The sequence below is a fragment of the Leguminivora glycinivorella genome, chromosome 19 (genome assembly GCF_023078275.1).
Source record: "Leguminivora glycinivorella isolate SPB_JAAS2020 chromosome 19, LegGlyc_1.1, whole genome shotgun sequence".
Classification (NCBI taxonomy): Eukaryota; Metazoa; Arthropoda; class Insecta; order Lepidoptera; family Tortricidae; genus Leguminivora; species Leguminivora glycinivorella.
Genome location: NC_062989.1, coordinates 10,320,104 through 10,339,395, shown reverse-complemented (window position 1 = coordinate 10,339,395; position 19,292 = coordinate 10,320,104). Strand labels below are relative to the sequence as shown.

At 36.5% G+C, this 19,292-nt stretch overlaps 2 protein-coding genes across 6 annotated transcripts in view; one reads left to right on the top strand and one right to left on the bottom strand.

Annotated features, from left to right (window-relative positions):
- Nucleotides 1-1,134: 1,134 nt before the first annotated feature.
- Nucleotides 1,135-15,192, top strand: LOC125236685 (cytochrome P450 4C1-like). The gene is made up of 12 exons (XM_048143594.1): nt 1,135-1,248; nt 2,429-2,589; nt 3,859-3,965; nt 7,758-7,848; nt 8,929-9,114; nt 10,576-10,654; nt 11,002-11,311; nt 11,934-12,002; nt 12,131-12,299; nt 12,855-13,034; nt 13,253-13,528; nt 14,405-15,192. Exons 2-11 carry the CDS (start codon nt 2,430-2,432, stop codon nt 13,411-13,413), a joined length of 1,512 nt encoding a protein of 503 aa, XP_047999551.1. The 5' UTR covers nt 1,135-1,248; nt 2,429; the 3' UTR covers nt 13,414-13,528; nt 14,405-15,192.
- A 2,056-nt stretch (nt 15,193-17,248) lies between these two features.
- The window catches only part of LOC125236672 (cytochrome P450 4C1-like), a 28,546-nt gene continuing 26,502 nt past the window's right edge, over nt 17,249-19,292 (bottom strand). For all 5 annotated transcript variants that reach the window (XM_048143571.1, XM_048143568.1, XM_048143567.1 and 2 more), the window contains 2 exons: nt 18,602-18,784; nt 17,249-17,944 (listed from right to left, as the gene is read on the bottom strand). In XM_048143571.1, coding sequence (XP_047999528.1) covers nt 17,781-17,944; nt 18,602-18,784 — 347 coding nt within the window. In that variant the 3' untranslated portion in view covers nt 17,249-17,780. The remainder of the gene's footprint in view (nt 17,945-18,601; nt 18,785-19,292) is intronic.

The following is a 19,292-nucleotide window of genomic DNA, read 5'->3' as shown; positions in this document are numbered from 1 at the left end:
CGAACCCGCGACCTCCGGATTGAAAGTCGCACGCTCTTACCAAGCTAGGCCACCAGCGCTTAGCCACATGTGTATGTCTGTCAAAAACCGTCTATTGTGTTCCGTCTATTGTCCTTTGAGTCGTCTGCAACCCGTACCCTGCTTATAACTTGTACACTCCTTTTTGCTGTGTACGTACTTAACACATCAAAAGGGAGTGTACAATAGTTTCTAGTAGGTCGGCAACGCGCATGTGACACCCATTGAGTTGCATGCGTCCATAGGTTACGGTGACCGCTTTCCATCAGGCGGACCGTATGCTTGTTTGCCACCGACGTAGTACAAAATTAAAAAAAAAACATGTGAGTGTGCATGGGAAAACGTCCCACTTTGTCGATTGCTATAAAGCCGCTTTGTCAGTTTATTCTTATAAAGATACAAGTCAATCTCGCCTTAATGGTAATCGACAAAGTGGGACGTTTTACTAAACACAGTCACATATATTTTTAATTATATACTTAACATTATTCGTTATTTATTTGAACATATTTACATTATTATATAAGAAACTAAGACTTAACTACTTTATTATACCTATCTAGAAAATAATTACTAAACTTCTTCTAAGTAACCCAAAAACAGCTATGATACGATATTCCATCATGTAGTTACAGTTCATATCTTCCGGCTCCATCGTCAGACCTTGAAACTTAATCGTAGTCAAAGTTAATTACAAGACTTTTCTAAGAAACCCAAAAACAAATATCATACGATGTTCCATCATGTAGTTCCAGTTCATATCTTCCTTCTCCATCATCAAATCAGTTCAAAAGTACCATATTGTTGTATTGTCATCAGAACTACATATAGCTGCCAATTTTCATTACGCTACGACGATGGTTAAATTAGCTCCCTTAGATAGATTCCATCACATAGTTATCATATTGTTGTATTGTCATCAGAACTACATAATATAGCTGCCAATTTTCATTACGCTATGACGATGGTTAAATTAGCTCCCTTAGATTCCATCGACTGGACGACTTAATAAACGCATGTTAAAAAAAATACATGTCGTGCGTCAGTGTCGAAAGTTGTGACCTTCAAGGACTGTGAAGTTCAATCATGTTTTCATAAGATTCTCAGCGTTCAGAGAGTGCTGTATGGTGTTTGAGTTATACGTAGCAGTTTAGACATATGTGCAAATAAAAAAAAGTCAATAATTAAGAATTAATGTTACACAATTTAGGAAAAACAAAAAGTTAAGACGTAAGTAAATAAGCGAATAATTATTATACTGCATTAAAATATTGAAGAGCTACAAAAAATATAATGAAGAAAAATTGTAATTATTATTTCGATACATTTAACTACGGTTTCTTTTTTATAGCTAATATAAAAATGTTTTAATGCTCTAATTTTTTATTAACGTTTGACGTAAATAGATATTTAAAGAAGTAGAGTAGACTGTAGCTTTTTTCTTTTTTTGATTGCTTTGTGTAGTTTTGTGTTAGTTTGTAAGTGTGTAATTGGTGTATTTTTGAAATTATATATGTTTGTTAAGATTATGTAAATAAAGTATATAAATAAGTAATACCTTTGGCAAAAAAAATGAAGTTATTTATTTACATTAAATATCAAATATATTGCGAAAATATCAGAAACTTTAAACTGATGCATTAGGTTTAGGGCTCCTGAATATTTGTATTTAATTTATGTTGCGTATTTAATTAGGATGTTTTATGTATTTAATTTTAATTTATTTTTCTACAAAAAAGACATAGTGACAATCATTAATATTTTTTACTCACCATGGTACCTATATGATAACAATATTTTTTTACAATGATAGAATAAAGGCAATTTTATATTAGTGCTCAAAATCGAAAGTGGGTTTTCTGAAAATATCGCTTTCGCAAAATTTGACGACTACATAATTTTCTTATAAATCTCACGGATAAGAATGTGGAATTGTGTACCAAGTGAATACGTATTCCACTCTATGGTCCCAAAATATAGGCTCAGTTTTGGATCAGCCAGAGAATCCATTTCATATAATAATATATTACTGTGTAATGTATAAGAATAAATAATATTAATTTGTTTTTTTGAACGGCCTTCTTAATTTTTTCTAAAACAATTGAGTAATTATCAATCAATTCTGTTGCTCATTTCTGTCGGCATCTGGCGTCGATCATTCGGCTACGCCGGTAGATGTTTATTGTTTATGCAGCCTTTTTTTCTTTTTGTACGATATTATTACGTACAGTCACCGGCATAAATAAGTGATGATTTCCAGACCTTGTCACTTTAACGTCGTACTTGAAATGTCATACGAAATTGTCAAACGATTAAAAGCGACAAGGTATAGAAATCAACACTTATTAATGCCGGTGACTGTACCAGATATCACATGTCAATGACTCCTTAAACTGTTTTTTGTTTACAGAATGTTCTGGTTCATCGCTCTAGTACTATCTGCTGTAGCACTCTACTGGATTGGATGGCGGATTAAGAACAGAAAACTGCTGGACATTTCCGATCAATTCCCTGGCCCTCCTGCAATACCGATCTTGGGTAACGCGTTACAAATAGCGGGCCCTCCTGAAGGTAACATTATTTCCTATGAACACAAAGGCCAATTGCTGACTCAGCACCTTCTACTTCTGACTCATGACTAAGCATCACAACCACATGCACTGAGAGAAATTTGCATTGTGAATTTAACAAGTTCGACTTGTTGCGGGTTTATTCTTTTGAAACAAAAGTATTTTAGTAAACGGAATAAATCACAATATTGATGACACAAGTCGAATTTGTACGAACAACAAGATCAAACTTCGATTCCCGGCTCGGCCACCAGTGGGCCTTGTCGTTTTTTCTTTCGTGTATGATATCTATTTAAATTTATAATTTATATATAGTAGTGTGACTACTTGAAAAAAGAACAAATCAAAAAATATTCAATAAAATAATTTGATTTGTTCCCTAGTAGTATAGATGGCAGCACCATCTCTCTCGCTATATCGTAATCCTGTAAAGGATTCGTATAGGAGGTGCAAGCACTAATTGCTCGCCCTTAGAGTTGGTCAAAAGGTGCCTAGCCTTATCAGAGATAACATACACTAGAGAAATTTCGTCGGGTACCGCGGCGGGCGGGTGGTCTAGTGGTGAAGACGTTAGCCGCGTAAGCTGAAGACCCGGGTTCGATTCCCGGCTCGGCCACCAGTGGGCCTTGTCGTTTTTTCTTTCGTGTATGATATCTATTTAAATTTACTCGTATAAGATCAAACTTGTTAAAAGATATTTGATTGAATCAGCCAAACATATGTTTAAAACAATATGTGTCATGTTGATTTTATAAAATCGACTTGTTGATTCAAATGACAAGTAACTTGTAGAATGTACTAGTTATAGTTAGGTGCACTTAACAAAATCTAACTTCTTGTTTGAACCAAAGAGCACGTAGGCGCTATTGTAACCAAAAAACTTGTTGAACGAACATGAACACTGGTTGTTTTTTCTCTCAGTGTGGAGTCGTTATCTCTCTTCATTCTGCAGGTTTTTTGCCGTTACAATAACAGGCGCCTCTCTAGATCCCAGGGTACCTAGCGAACTTCACAATCGCTTACGCTTGGTAAACTCATTTTCGAAGTACTAGTTTATTTAAAAAACATTCAGTCGAATTGAGAACCTCCTCCTTTTTTTGAAGTCGGTTAACAAATGCACCATTATCTGGGTAAAGGGACCTTATTATCGATGGCGCTTACGTCCCGTGGCGTCGTATTTGTATACGAACATCATTCAAAACGCCGTAAGCGCCATCGACAATAAGGTCCCTTTAGCCAGATAACGTCACAAAATGTTCTTCTGTTACAGAGTTGACAAATGTTGTGGCAAGGTACTTGAGAGACTATGGAGACTTTTTCAGGGTATGGGTAGGACCTGACCTGAATATATTTGTGAATGACCCCGAGGATATTAAGGTAATTACAATATTCATAATAAAAAAAACTTCTGCCGGTTATGTACTGAGCTAAGTAATAAAACACGTTATTTGAAAACGTGGCATGACGTAAGGGTCATTCATTGAGCTTACCGTAGGGCTGAGTCAATCTGTGTAAGAATGTCCTATAATATTTATTATTTATTATATATAAAGGCTGAAATAAAATGGACCGTTTAAACTTTGCATAGTGACTTTTAAGGTCATAATGAACAACTTTTATTATAGGACCAATCACAGATGTCATATATACCATAGATCAAGCAAACGTATCTACTTAGCGTGTCAAATTAACTCAGTGAAATCCACTGAGTTGTCCGTCTTTAATCGCAGCTTGCAGCTTTCGGGCGTAAATTTTTGTAAGTTGAAGTCAATCAAAACATAAAAAATGCCTCGTTACGTGATATTCAATTGCAACAACACAAAAATTATGAACAATCAAGAGCCTGAGACATATTTAAAATTACAGGCAAGAAACAACTTCAGTACAAAATTTGACACGCTCGGCCCCTATACAAATAGATGAACTTGTTTCTTCTATCTAAATAAAGTTCTGTGGGACCAATGCTGAAATCAGGAAGAAAAATTCGTCCATAGAAATGAGCGGCAACATGACAGTCGGAATCACAGATTTAAGAAAATAGTATTTTTTTGCTCTGAGGTCGCAATGTATTGAACGGTCAATTTTTTTTGTGATTTCAGCTTTGTTACCATAGTAATAGTTGTTCATTATGACATCAAATTAAAGTCACTTTGCAAAGTTTGAACGGTATTTTTACTTCACCGTGTATGTAAGGCCGGTTCACACGTATTAAGTTGTCAAGTAATTAACTAAATTTTAACTTAATTTTAAGCGACTTAATTTTAAGTAAGCGTTTACACGTCGTAAACAGCTAAGCTCTTTAGTCATCCTGAAATGGACGCCGGACGATCAACAGCGCGTTCAAGTCATTCATTCAGTAATTACATTCGTATTCAGCGAGGTTTTAGATGAACTGAAGGATGAAATAGACAGGGAAACGAGAGCACCCACAAGACTGGGTGAGAAACTGGATAAGCAGAAGGAATGAATATGGCGCTAGTGCAACTTTGTTTAACATAATTATTCTTCAATAAACTTCACTGTAGTGTCTTCCGAACACTTCGACATTTTTCAAAAAAGATAACTCACGAACATACGATCGCAACCGCTCCGCCAAACTTATACAATTAACTAATATTTAACTAAATCATGCCTGTACAAACGTATCAAGTGGTAGTTCACGCCCACCTACTTAACCGAAAAATAGACAAAATTCTAATTTACTTGCTTAAGTGCACGCTAAATATTTACTTGTAACTTATTACTAAATTGATTGTTTACACGCTTTAAGTCGCTTAAAATTAAGTTAAAATTTAGTTAATTACTTGACAACTTAATACGTGTGAACCGGCCTTAATTAATGGTCATTTTTGCCTATTTTCTTAAATTGCTTGACTAAAAATTATTTAAAACAATATTTTTGAAATATTAATATTGTCTTCGGTTACCGCGAGAGTTCATTATACGCGATTTAATCCGTTTCCATAGTTTTATTTTTGAAATACTTATAAAAAGCTCTATCATTTCATATTATGTAACACAATATATTTCAAAAAAACTTTGATTTTTTATTTTTCACTTTTACCCCCCAAAGTGGCCCCTATAATTAAATTTTCTAAATTTAAATTACATGTCCGTCTTTGGGTCATAGGTTAACATGATTGTGTGCCACAAGTTAATCGGTTCAGTAGTTTTGGAGAAAATTGGCTGTGACAGACGGACAGACTGACGCACGAGTGGTCCTGTAAGGGTTCCGTTTTTCCTTTTGAGGTACAGAACCCTTAAAACAGTTTTGCGCTAGTGCGAGAAATTAACACCATATTCACTGTAAAGAAATTTCAATAAATAAATAAATATTATAGGACATTCTTACACAGATTGACTGAGGCCCACGGTAAGCTCAAGAAGGCTCGTTTTGTGGGTACTCAGACAACGATATATATATAATATATAAATACTTATATACATAGAAAACATCCATGACTCAGGAACAAATGTCTGTGCTCATCACACAAATAAATGCCCTTACCGGGATTCGAACCCTTTATTGCTTTAGTCTTAATCTTTACTTAAGAGTCTGTCCATTAATAGTACATTACATCAGAGGCCGGGAAAATGAGGATTTCCGGTCAAGTGGGTATATAGGGATACGAGGCCGGGAATCCGTTTTCACGCCGAGGCATGTATAGTGCTTTTCTCAAACATACAATGAAATAAAAAAAATGCTCTAAAGGACAATATTTTATAAAAAAAAAGTTACTTTGCAGGCCTAGGTCTGAAAAATAATATGAAATCCCTTTACAGTCCTCTCGAGTTGTTGCGCCCAAAAAGCGATACTTCCCAGCCCATTTTAAGGAACGTAAAGACAATATTTCATTGCATGTTTGAGAAAATATTTATTTCACAACGCTGGTAGTACCAGTATCAATGGTCATGGTCAGCAGGTTAATCACACCGAAATGTATAACTTGTTTTCTCATTTATATGTTCTATAGGAAAAAATTAAAGGCTATAAAATACACGCCACTAGATTAAAATTCTTTAAATATTTTACAAGATTTTTTCCGACGACTGTTTTATCTAATTATTTATTCACTGGTAATACACGGTGTAAAATCAGGAACCCGAAGGAGTTTAACAAAGCGTTTCAAAAGGTTAAAAAGAAAGAAAAAATGTTATATAGTTCTGCCAATAAATCTTCGCACTAAAAAGGCGGCAAAATTCTAATTTTCGATCTATACATTTTTAAATGGTATGGTGACCGCTGACCGCGCTTTATCAAGACAATGAGGGAGACACACTCAAAGGTCATGACAGATGGCACCACCCTATTAGTCCATTGCACAGATATAGAATTTCATACCACCCTACTAGTCCATTGCACAGATAAATAATTTCATACGTGAGAGCGACAAGATGTTATTTGTTTTCTCTCTCACATATGAATGACAGTGACATGCCTAGACACTTGCACAGGCGCCGCCTGGCGCGATAAAATGTGAGTGTGCCGCCTCATTGGCTGGTGAGCCATGCATTTTTTAATTTACCGCCACTTTTTCGTGTCTAAATTTGGTTGACCGCCTAAACTATGTATGTCGTTAGTCGCGAAAAAAAAATTTTTATTCGCTTATAACGTATACCATACCATCGCGTATACCATTAGTAAAAATTGCAAAATAAATTAGCCTCGTTTTGTCTTTAAACGTACTTTTGGCATAATTTCCGTGTAAAAAATAGGTTGTACTTACACAGTATTTATTTTCAAATGGAATAAATCTGAAAGTAGGAGAAATCCATATAAGTTCACGTGACATGTTAAACTTCCGTGAGACATATTCAAATAATTAATTGAAATACGGTTGTACTCACGTTATTATATCGCTATTGCTGCGACATGTTTCGGGCCAATTCGGAGGCCCCTCTTCAGGCGTATAGGACTCTCTAGGAGGCTCTTCCGTCCTATCAGCGCGCGCGCAGCGGGCGGAGCGGCGAGCGGCGCGTTCAGTTTGCGGAGTCTAGCCGTCGCGTGAACTCCTATACGCCTGAAGAGGGGCCTCCGAATTGGCCCGAAACATGTCGCAGCAATAGCGATATAATAACGTGAGTACAACCGTATTTCAATTAATTATTCACGTGACATGTTTATCTGTAGCTAAGAATTTTACGTATATTAAATTTTCCGTTCCACAGACGCTCCTCAAAAGTCCAAAGACCAGCATCAAAGGCCCTCAGTATAAGTACATAAAAGATTACTGCGGTTCCGGCCTTCTCAGTGGTTCAGGTACCTCAGAAGTAAAAATGTACAATCGCTATCAAATATATTGGACTGCCATAGCTGTCACAAATATCGGAACACGCCTCTATTGTCAAGACTTTACGGCTCAGCCACGTCCACGACATTGGTCTAAGCGCGACTGCGGTGAGCGGCGGCCATACATTGGAGCGAGACACAGCGATGGGACTCATGGGACTTTCTATTCGCACGTATGGCTGCTGCTCACCGCTGTCGCGCTTAGACCAATGTCGTGGCTGGGCCGTTAATGTGAGGCCTGAGTGGACGCTCGGAGCGGAGCGTTCGGCGTCCACCATTATGCAGCGTCGAATCGAAATATTTGTATGAGCTGCAATTGTTTGAAATGTACGCCGCACGCCCAATATGAGCGAGCTGACAGGACTTACACAGAGTTATTATTATTATGAGCCTATTGTGTCCCACTGCTGGGCAAAGGCCTCCCCCCTCTTTTTCCATTCCTCTCGGTTTTGTGCGACAACTGACCAGTCTCTCAAAAAGGAGTCTAAGTTATCCCGCCATCGCCGACGAGGTCTGCCGGATCCTCGATTTGACTCGAGGGGCTCCCACTGCGTGGTAGTCTTGGCTTGGCCCATAAGTCATTCGGCATGCGACAGACGTGGCCAGCCCAGTCCCACTTTAACTTGGCCGCTTTCCGAGCTACATCAATTACACAGAGTGCTTATTGTTATTTATGAGAGCTTTGGAAGCATTCCGATATATCTGATGGCGACTTAATTAATAACATTCAGGCTATGATGACAATGTACCATTCTTCACATGGTACCAATAAGAATGACCTGTAAAAAAATTGTAATTTTTGTTTGTACAACTAGGGAAGAAATCAAATTATTTTATTGAATATTTTTTTATTTGTTCTTTTTTTAAACGATGGGCCGGGACGGGCGGCTGGTCTAGTGGTAATGACGTTAGCCGCGTAAGGGGAAGACCCGGGTTCGATTTTTGGCTCGGCCACAAGTGGGCCTTGTCATTTTTTTCTTTCGTGTATGATATTTATTTCAATTTATAAATTTGTTTGTGTCAATTCGTAAAATTTGTAAAAAATTCTAGGTCCCAGTTGGCGAATCTGCAGAAAGACGGTACTACCCAACTACGGAAAAAAAGCATTAGAAGCGTACGACGTAGTTATAAATGAAGAATCCAGTGAAGTCGTAAACCGGCTAATGAGCAAAGCAGGAGGGAAAACGTTTGATATTTACGATGACGTAGTCTTGGGGACTACATACACTGTTTGCAGTAAGTCAGATCAGTTTAACTATGTATGACGTTGACACGGTGTAGTATAAAGTATAAATAACCTGAAAGATTTTAACCACGCTTTTTCTAAGGCCAAAAGAAAAAAAATGTTGGACATTCTGCTGAGTTGAAGTAAGGATTATTTATATAGGATTTACATACTTCATACTAAGAATCGTACCTCAATTTTTAGCGCCACCTATTAAATACGGTTGTCTATTGTTTGCCCGACAGTCATTTAACATAATATTCATTTGCCCGAATCTAACTTGCCTGAATTTCATTTGCCCGAATGATTTGTTTACCATAAAAATCATATGACATACTCGTTGTTTATCCGAATATTACCTTCCATAATCATACAATGCCATACTATTTGTTAGCCATATTATTAAGTGCAATAATATGGTTTCATAGAATATTCAAACGCCATAAGCAATTATTGCCATATTAATTGTTGCCCATATTATTACCTAACCTAACCTACTTTCTGATAGCAGTTTCATTTTCCAGGGGTCACAGTTCTAACCTAACCTAACCTACTTTTCCAGCAGTTTCATTCTCCAGGGGGTCACAGTTCTAACCTAACCTAACCTACTTTCTGATAGCAGTTTCATTTTCCAGGGGTCGCAGTTCTAACCTAACCTAACCTACTGTCTGATAGTATTTTCATTTTCCGGGGGGTCACAGTTCTAACCTAACCTAACCTACTTTACAAGCAGTTTCCTTTTCCAGAGGTTCACAGTTCTAACCTAACCTAACCTACTTTCTGATAGCAGTTTCATTTTCCAGGGGGTCACAGTTCTAACCTAACCTACTTTCTGATAGCAGTTTCATTCTCTAGTCCTTCTAGTACCTATTATAGTAGTTTCCGATTCTGCCAAAGCACATTATGGAAATTGACTTTTCTGGACGCTAATTTGTATGACAAATGATGGTATGGAATGTGGTACTTACGGATTTCGATGATTCTGACAAATGACATTATGGAAACTGACTTTATGGGAAACAAAGTTTCTGGCACTAGATTAATATAGTAAACAATGATTATGGCATAAGATGTTATGAGAAACAATATTATGATTGTTGAATAGGATGGCAAATAAAATTATGGCAAATGAAATTCTGGCAAATGGGGGTATCCCATTAAATACTATCATAACTACACTGATGATGCCTACAATTTTTTTTTAAATGTGTGTTGATTTGATATCATGATTTTAAAATAAAGAATTATGTCATTTGTTCTTATAAAAAATAAAAACACGCAAAAATATTTGGGGAAAATATGAGTTTGGCCACTTTCAGGCTGCGAAACAGCGCCATCTAGTTTTAAGCCTAAAAGTCCCTTATATTTCAGGGGTACGCTTTTTTGTATGGGCTGTGTCAGTCCAGTATTAAATAGGTCCTGGTTTAGGTAAAAAAAAATCGTGACTATTTTATGTTTTTTTTTTTTTTTAGGAACATTAATGGGATTGACAAAGGAACAGACAATAAACCTACCAAATATGAATGTCAAATTTCTACACGACGCACACGAGTAAGAACAATTTGTATTGCATTTTTGTAGTACGAGTAATTATTTTGATGCAGCATTTGAATTTGTATAGAGCAATGCACGTTGACAATCAGTGTCGAATTTTTACGAATCCTTTAGGATTTTTTTGTCTTCAGACAAACATTTATTTTTGATCAATTTTCGTACATTTCTGTTGTTAAAAACACTGCTATGGTATAAGCAAAACAATTTTTAAGTTTCTTAGCGAGGTACTGAACTTTTATTCTGATTCGTTTAACTCACTTTTGTAAACAAGAACCCATGAACTTAAAAACTATTTCATGTATATTTTCATGTACTTTATAGATTGTCCTGATCTTTTGTTTTAGCTTATATTTAACAGTTTTCAAGAGAATGACCCAATGGTACCTTCAAGTCGATCCAATTTACTGGATGACCGAACATTATCAGAAACAAAAATGGTTTATTAAACAAATAACTGAAATAGCAAATACGAACGTAAAGCATAGACTGAAAGTTCTGGAATCAATGGACGAGAGTACGATCAACGAAATTCTGAATGCTGAGGGTGACAGCACACATAACACAGAACTCAGTGTTATCGATAGACTTTTGCTGTCGAATAAGATATCGACCAATGACGAACTAGTGAAGCAGTGGTTCACTTTATTTACAGCGGTACGTACTTCTACAGTGATATATGTATTTTCCCGTGTGGTGAGGGGTTAAGAATTTCACCACCCCCTTTCTTCCCGTAGGTGTCGTAGAAGTCGACTTTGAGATATGGGTTAAATTGTGGTGTATACGAGAGGCTGGCAACCTGTCACTGCAATGTCACAATTTGGATTACTTTCAACCACTTTTTTCCAATAGTAGCACTGAAACTTAGTAGTTCATGTCCTCTGCCTACCCCTTCATGGTATACAGGCGTGATTATATGTATGTATGTATATGTATATTATTGTTTAATTCTTTGTACTAAACAGACTGCATTATGAAGCGATCGCGACGGTGGGACAGGTCACCCTGCAAAGGTTAAAGATTTAAAATCAGATCAAGCTGTTAACAACAATTTTGAAACATTTGAACAAAAATTAAAGAGAATGACGTTTTCCTAACACATTCAAAGTCGTTAACTTGATTTGGTGGTTTGCACGGGCTGTTGGCAAAACCAAAACTGAAAGTTTTTAAATGAATAAATAAAGTTTAATGGCGTGTGTGAATATAATATATGTCCTGATATAATATTTAGTTCTAAAGCAAAATGTTTTATATAAGTCATTTTCTCAATATTTTACAGAGTCAAGAGGCGACGGCCAAAATAACATCATACGCTTTGCTAATGATGGCATTTCATCCCAAATGCCAGGTAAGGAACCTCAACTTCTGATGGATTAGATCGTAGTCGATCTTAATATTTATTTTCAATGTTCATAATAGACTTATTATAGTTCAATGTAAGTACATATTTTTATTTTTCATTCTTTTATTTTTCAGGAAAAAGTGTACGAAGAAATAAAGGAAGTTTTTGGAGACAATGTCAGAGATGTCACTGAAGATGACTTGAAACTGATGCCATACCTGGACATGGTGTTCAAGGAAGTTATTAGACTTTTTCCCATCGGCGTGATGCTTCAAAGAACAATAGCCGAAGATATTAAAATAAGTATGTACATTATCTTATATAATCAATTCAGACATCGGATTCCGTGGGGCGAAACTTCTTGACAGCTAGGGACTTCCTATATCGATAAACTCATTTATCGATACTAGTTCTAAATACTAGTGATCACACAAAGGTTTGCTTATATTTTTTTTAAAAGAGTATGCGCATGTGACACTGTTTGAGTTGGTTGCAGGCGTCCATAGGTTACGGTAACCGCTTTCCACCGCACCGGACCGTATGCTGGTTTGCCACCGACGTAGTATAAAAAAAATATATAATAAAATAAGAACTCAATTTTCTTCTTCTTTTTTTGAAACCGTTTTTAAGAGTTTACTCGTCACAATTTATTTCGACGCTATTTATTTTAGACGCTATGAATGAATTTCATACTGGTCTTCAGAACAATAGTTACAAAAAACACACAATGTTGGGGGCTGTCAAGAAGTTTCGCCCCACGGAATCCGATGTCTGAATTAATCATCCACGTTGTATTCTTTTACTTTATGTGTGTTGCATTTGGATTCAAGAGACTAAAAGTAAAATTTTGTGTTGCAGGCAAAGGCACACTGCCCGCAGGAAGCTCGCTCGTGGTACCAATATTCCACTTGCATAGAGACAAACGGCACTGGATCAACCCGGATGCCTTCGACCCTGAACGGTTCACTTCCGAGAACTCCAGGTTACGCCATCCGAACTGCTACATACCTTTTAGTCTTGGACCGATGGACTGCATGGGTATATTTTTTACACATTTTTACTGATCAATTACTCAGCCTTTTTATAATTTACTTTCTTTGAATTGCTTTGTATCATGTAAGATTCGTTCAAACAAGTTTTCGTAATCTAAATTTTGTTTAATTCAACATGCTGTAAGAAAAACCAAATGTACAATTTCAAAATAGTAAACAACAAACAGAGAGAGTCTTTCCACTCAACCAACATTATGATTTCAGGGAGGTACTTCGCCATCAAACTTGTGAAGACTATATGCATCAAAGTACTTCAGAAGCTCAGACTAAGTTCCACAGAAAAGTACGAGGACCTGCGTCTCGTGATGGCAGTTTCTGTTGCCTCTGTCAATGGCTATCCTGTTCAAGTGTATCCGAGGAGTTGAGAGTCCTATCAACCTTCCTTGTATGATACTAGTTTGCCGCTGAAGCGTCGAGTTTCACCATTTTGACGAAATCCTAGATGTGAATGGGTCCACGCTTTACTACCTACATAAATTTTACCTACATACCTACAAAAACTTTTTACCAGTCAGCACTAAAACGCTTCTCGTACAGTCGCTGATACTGCCAATCATTGATTACGCTGATGTATGTTGCACCAACATTACACAAGTCTCGTTGTCCAAGCTTGGACAACGAGATCAAGCTTGCTTGATCGTTTCCTCAATAACTGTATAAGATTCGTTTTTAATCTTCGCAAATATGACCATGTCTCCGCTTTTCGCCGTAAACTTAATTGGCTCCCAATTCGTGAACGTAGGTCATTGCGAATCTTGTGTGCTCTTTATTCGATCCTATTTGACCCAGCTGCGCCCAATTATCTCAGGACCAACTTTCAGTTCGTAGCGGCTCGGCCGGGTTGTGTACTCCGTGCTTCTCGTACGCTGAAACTGGCTGTCCTCCCTCATCGCACTGGATTCTTGTCCAACTCGTTTAGCTGTCAGGCAATTCGTCTATGGAATGCCCTCCCTCTGCCTATCAGGCAAGCTCAGAGTAAACTCTCTTTTAAAAGCAAGTTGCGTAAGCACTTATTTGCAAACATTCGAGATTAAAAGTCTACTTGATGTCTCGCACTAGGTACATTTATTTATTTATGTATAAATGTGTATTTTATTCATATATATGTATTGTACTAATATATATGTAGGTTTACTTATTGTATTTGTGTATGTTTATTTTATAATAGTAGGTATCGACTTGTATTTAATCGTTAAAATTTCATACTGGCTTTATAATCGTGTGCACCAAACTAACTATCTCTGTTTTGCCCAATGGTTGACTGGTAGAGAATGCCTTAAGGCGTTAAGTCCGCCATTTGTACTTTTTATTGATAATTTGTGCAATAAAGTTTAAATAAATAAATAAAATAAATTCCTCAATGTCAATATCAAGCTGGGTTCTCCACAAACGTTCTAAGCATTAAGTATATTTAGAAATAACGTGTAGGTTAGTAATCGTACATTGCACATATTCTAATGAGATGGGGTATAATAGGACTTGCTTCAGTTTACTTAATACAAAAATATTTATAAGAAATAAAACATCTGTAATTTAAATATGCTGAGCGACATAAACTATTTTACTACCTTACCTGATCTGAATCCAGCTCGTTTCGCCAACTTTTCGTTTCTTACAAGTAAGGCAAGTCTTCGTGTAATTTTTTAGGTACCTGTCGGTGACACAAGCACGCGTATCGAAACATTAAATTTGAGTAGTTTGAACATTAAAAGATGTTCATAATAACAAAAGATGTCTCAAGCTCCTTTCATACCGCTACAACCGTACCCTTGTACGCCAGGGTTACGTCGAGCGACTACGCACTTTTAATGTTTGTTCCCTCGAATCTCGTCGTGTTCTTCATGATATGCTGTTTCTCTACAAAGTTATACATTCTAAAATTGACTCCCCTAATATACTGTCCCTCGTTACATTTAACACTCCCCGTTATAGGTCTCGTGCTCCAAAGGTATTTGCTCTGCAAGTGTATAGAAATAATACCTCCTTCTATAACCCAATTATACGAATGTGCCGTCAGTACAACGACCTAGTATCAAAACATAGTCATATTGATATTTTCAACTCTAAGTTTTTAGTATTCCGGAAACAAATTATGGAAATTCTCAGCCAAAAATCGCCATCACCATTATGTTAAGTTTGATTTCTATTTTTAACCGACTTCAAAAAAGGAGGAGGTTCTCAATTCGACTGAATGTTTTTTTTTTTTTTTTTTTTTTTTTTTTTTTTTTTTTGTATGTATGTTATTCGATATCTCCGAGAATCGTGGACCGATTTTCAAAATTTTTTTTTTGATCGAACCGGTATAACCCCGAGATGGTCCCATTGGCACCAAGTCAGGGTCTGATGATGGGATCCTGGAGAAATCGAGGGAACTCTTCAAATGTTATAGGCACATGTAATGTTTTTAGTCTATTTTTCAAAGGTACACCAGTATTTACGTCTGATGGTAATAATTTTATGTGGCTGAGCTGATGATGGAAGGTCAACTCCTCAATGGTTAGGAGTTAAAGGATAATTCTTTCACTACTGTACATGTATTCGGACTGATACATATAATATCACTAGGAACCACTAAAAATCAACAAATAAATTAACTTTTTAACAAAAAATAAAACCGCCTTCAAAAATAAGCGCGTTACAAAACACGGAGAAACTAAAAAGCCAAAAATAATAAACCTTTCAATTCAGATTTCTTATCGTATTGCAATAAGCTAAACATCCAAATATTTTATTATCTGTCTCATTTGTTTTCTAATGTTTTTTTTTTTTAATTATTTATTAATTTATTGTGTTTTATTGTGTAATTAAGTGTAACTTTAGTATAAGCTGTAAATAGTTATAGTTTTCGTTCCTAAATACATGTATGTATTTATTTCATGCTGCGCATACATGTTTTGGGTGGCATTCTAACTTAAAACCTATGTGCATACTATTTTATATCATGTTGTAAATGTCAGTTGTTTTGTGTGCCTAATAAATAAAATAAAAATAAATAAAATCAGTTTAAGTAATGTAACGTAGAAGATGGTGTTCAGACATTAAATTGGCAGGGACAGAATAAAGTGTTTTTTTTTAAATAAGTGTATTCTTAAGTGTTTCCTGTGTGGTGACGGGTTAAGAATTTCACCACCCCCTTTCTTCCCGTGGGTGCCTTCTAAGGCGACTATGGGATATAGGTTAAATTGTGGCGTAGGCGAGAGGCTGGCAACCTGTCACTGCAATGTCACAGTTTCGTTTTCTTTCAACCCCTTATTTGCCAAGAGTGGCACTGAAGCTTTAGTAGTTTCATGTGTTCTGCCTACCCCTTTATGGGATACAGGCGTGATTGTATGTGTGTGTGTTGTATGTGTATTCTTAAGACAAGACTGAGTGGGTTATGTACACAACATGAGGAACCGGAACTATTTTAACTACGTATTTCTGAGCCTCGAATGTTAAATGAACAAAAATGTTTTATGACATGGCAATTTCGGCAAAAAAAATTTGGTTTGTTTTTTCATGTTTTTTCATAAAAAGGAAATATTATTCGTAAACTGGCACTAAAAAGGATTTTTAACATTTTTTTTTAAAACCTATTTTTCGTATGTATGTGTTACTTGTCAATATCACCAAGGATTATTTATATAGGTTAAAGTCTTCATACTAAGAATCGTACCTCATTTTTTTTAGCGCCACCTATTAAATACTATCATAACATAACTGCACTGATAATGCCTACAATTTTTTTTTGTGTATTGACATGATGTTATGATATTAAAAGAAATAATCATGTCACTTGTTCTTATAAAAAATAACAACAAGCAAAACTATTTCGGGAAAATATGATTCTGGCCACTTCCAGACTGCAAACAGCGCCATCTAGTTTTAACCCTAAGGGACCATACATTTCAGGGGTACGCTTTTTGTATGGGCTTTATCAGTCCAGTATTAAATCGTTCTTGCTATCACTAAGGATACTATGCCATTATGCCCATCATCATCGCCGTTTAAAAACACACACACACACACACAACACACAATCACGCCCATAAAGGGGTAGGCAGAACACATGAAACTACTAAAGCTTCAGTGCCACTGTGGTGCCACTCTTGGCAAATAAGGGGTTGAAAGAAAACGAAACTGTGACATTGCAGTGACAGGTTGCCAACCTCTTATCTCGCCTACGACATAATTTAACTTATATCCCAAAAAATAAAAGCCGTTTAAAAAGTTTATATGAAATTTTAGTCTTGAAATGTGATCAGAAATAAATACGCTGTTAAATATTGAATTTCCTCATGGTACATCATGTCTACGAGTATGTTTGTAATAATTAAATACACATTTGATATAATTCGTTTCATATCGTACAAATTTCTGAAATTATTAGTAAATTGATTAAGAATATATTGGCCAGGCGCTCAAGTTTCAGTGAATCTGCTCTGCCAGTGCGACAAAATTGCGATATTGCCACAAGTATAATAAAGAGTACTATCGTATTTGCTATGATATTGCAGTGAAAGTTGCCAGCCCATCGCCCACACTACAATGGAACACGTGTCCGTCAGTCGACTTATACGACACCCACGGAAGCAAAAGGGGTGGTGAAATTCCTAACCCATTACCACACGGGACTTTTTTATTCCTTTACACAGAATCACGAAAGAATGACCAAATGACTTGTGTCAAAATTTTAATGACATCAGTGGTATCAATAGAGGTTTAATTAGAACAAAATTTTAATTTCTACAAATCAGTTCAGTCTGGGGTTCAAGAACACGGGGTACCCGTTGACGGGTTCGACCGACACGGCGCACAGCAGTTTGAGATCCGTGTAAGTCTCCGGAGAGGTAAGCCTGAACTCGCGCAGTACTCTGATACAGATGGTCTTCACCAGTTTCGTGCCGAAGTGTCTTCCTGCAGGGGAAAGAAGTGATTATTTCGTAAAATATTATGAAGGATAGTAACAAGTTCTTATTTGTAAAAGGTTTTCAATAATCTTATTGAAACCCAGTTACTCAGTAACCAGCTAGTGGATCTGTGAGCTGTAGACTTAGAAACCACAAAAATGAATAACACAGTCTTACAAGTTTAGTAATTATTACAATTCAGGTCTTTTGTTGTTGTTTTCTTTTCTTGCAGTACACTTTTGTATTGCTAATATGTAATTTGTTTTGTGTGACTGTTTGGTTTCTGATTAAACTTAAAAAATATAAGAAAAATGTTAAGCGCTATTTACACAATCGGCACTGAAGTCCTTTATGACAAGTGTTCCAAAAACTGGATCGTCAAAAAATACTCTCATTTACTTAGATTAGAAGCTGATCAGAAAATTTTACGAGAATGGGTTCATAATTGCGACCTTTATAATAAGCAGAGATCGGACGGTTGGGCGCCATTTGTATGACGTTTTTTGGAATTTTAATGAAACTTATGATGTTAGTATGACGCCCTTCTCCAATCTCTGATAATAAGAGAACTTCCGGACATAAAAAGCAAATCGAGTTTAACAGAAGGTATATTTTCACCTACGCTATCACTTAAAATCAGTTGTAAGCTGAGGTGATTACTTGCCTAAACAATCCATGGAGCCCAAACTGAACGGAACATAGCAGTACGGGTGGCGAGACGCGGACCGCTCAGGGCTGAATCGCTCCGGGTCGAAGACGTCCGGGTTTTCCCAGAAGTCCTTATCACGATGCATATGGAAAAACAGCACGGTCAGGCAACTGCCTGCAGGGAGCGTAATGCCGTCACCTGGAAAAAAAATGTTCGTATTCTCCTCATCTATATGGCGTATTATGCTTCCAATTTCGTTACTTATCCACGTGGATAAGACATTTATCACTCTCACACTGATATACTTGCCAAATGGCGACGGATACTTTATCCACATAGATAAGTGATAAAATTGGAAGCATAATACGCCGGCAGAACATAGATAAAGTGGTAGAATCAGGCTAATATTATATTTAAGTTGGCAGCGATTTTGATAGCCCCACCAACTTTGATGAAATGAACCCACGCAGGGTTAGGTAAACGTCTTACGTCACAATTTCAACGAAGTTTGACGAGACTAAATGGGTCCACGCATATTGCGGGAGTAGCTAATGCCATATGTGGTGACAAAAATCACCCCAGGGTGTGAAACAGGTTTTTGGATATTGAATATATGAATTATATTTTTTTTACTTTGGAAACCAAAAATTGCACTTTATTTATAACACGTACTTTACTAATCTATAAAAGCTATAATCCGTTAGCT

Excerpts from the sequence above, each read along its gene's own strand:
- LOC125236685 (XM_048143594.1), top strand. The coding sequence starts at position 2,430 with ATGTTCTGGTTCATCGCTCTAGTACTATCTGCTGTAGCACTCTACTGG. Across the intron at positions 2,590-3,858 it reads AATAGCGGGCCCTCCTGAAG|AGTTGACAAATGTTGTGGCA; the intron begins GTAACATTATTT and ends CTTCTGTTACAG. Across the intron at positions 10,655-11,001 it reads TTTCTACACGACGCACACGA|CTTATATTTAACAGTTTTCA; the intron begins GTAAGAACAATT and ends CTTTTGTTTTAG.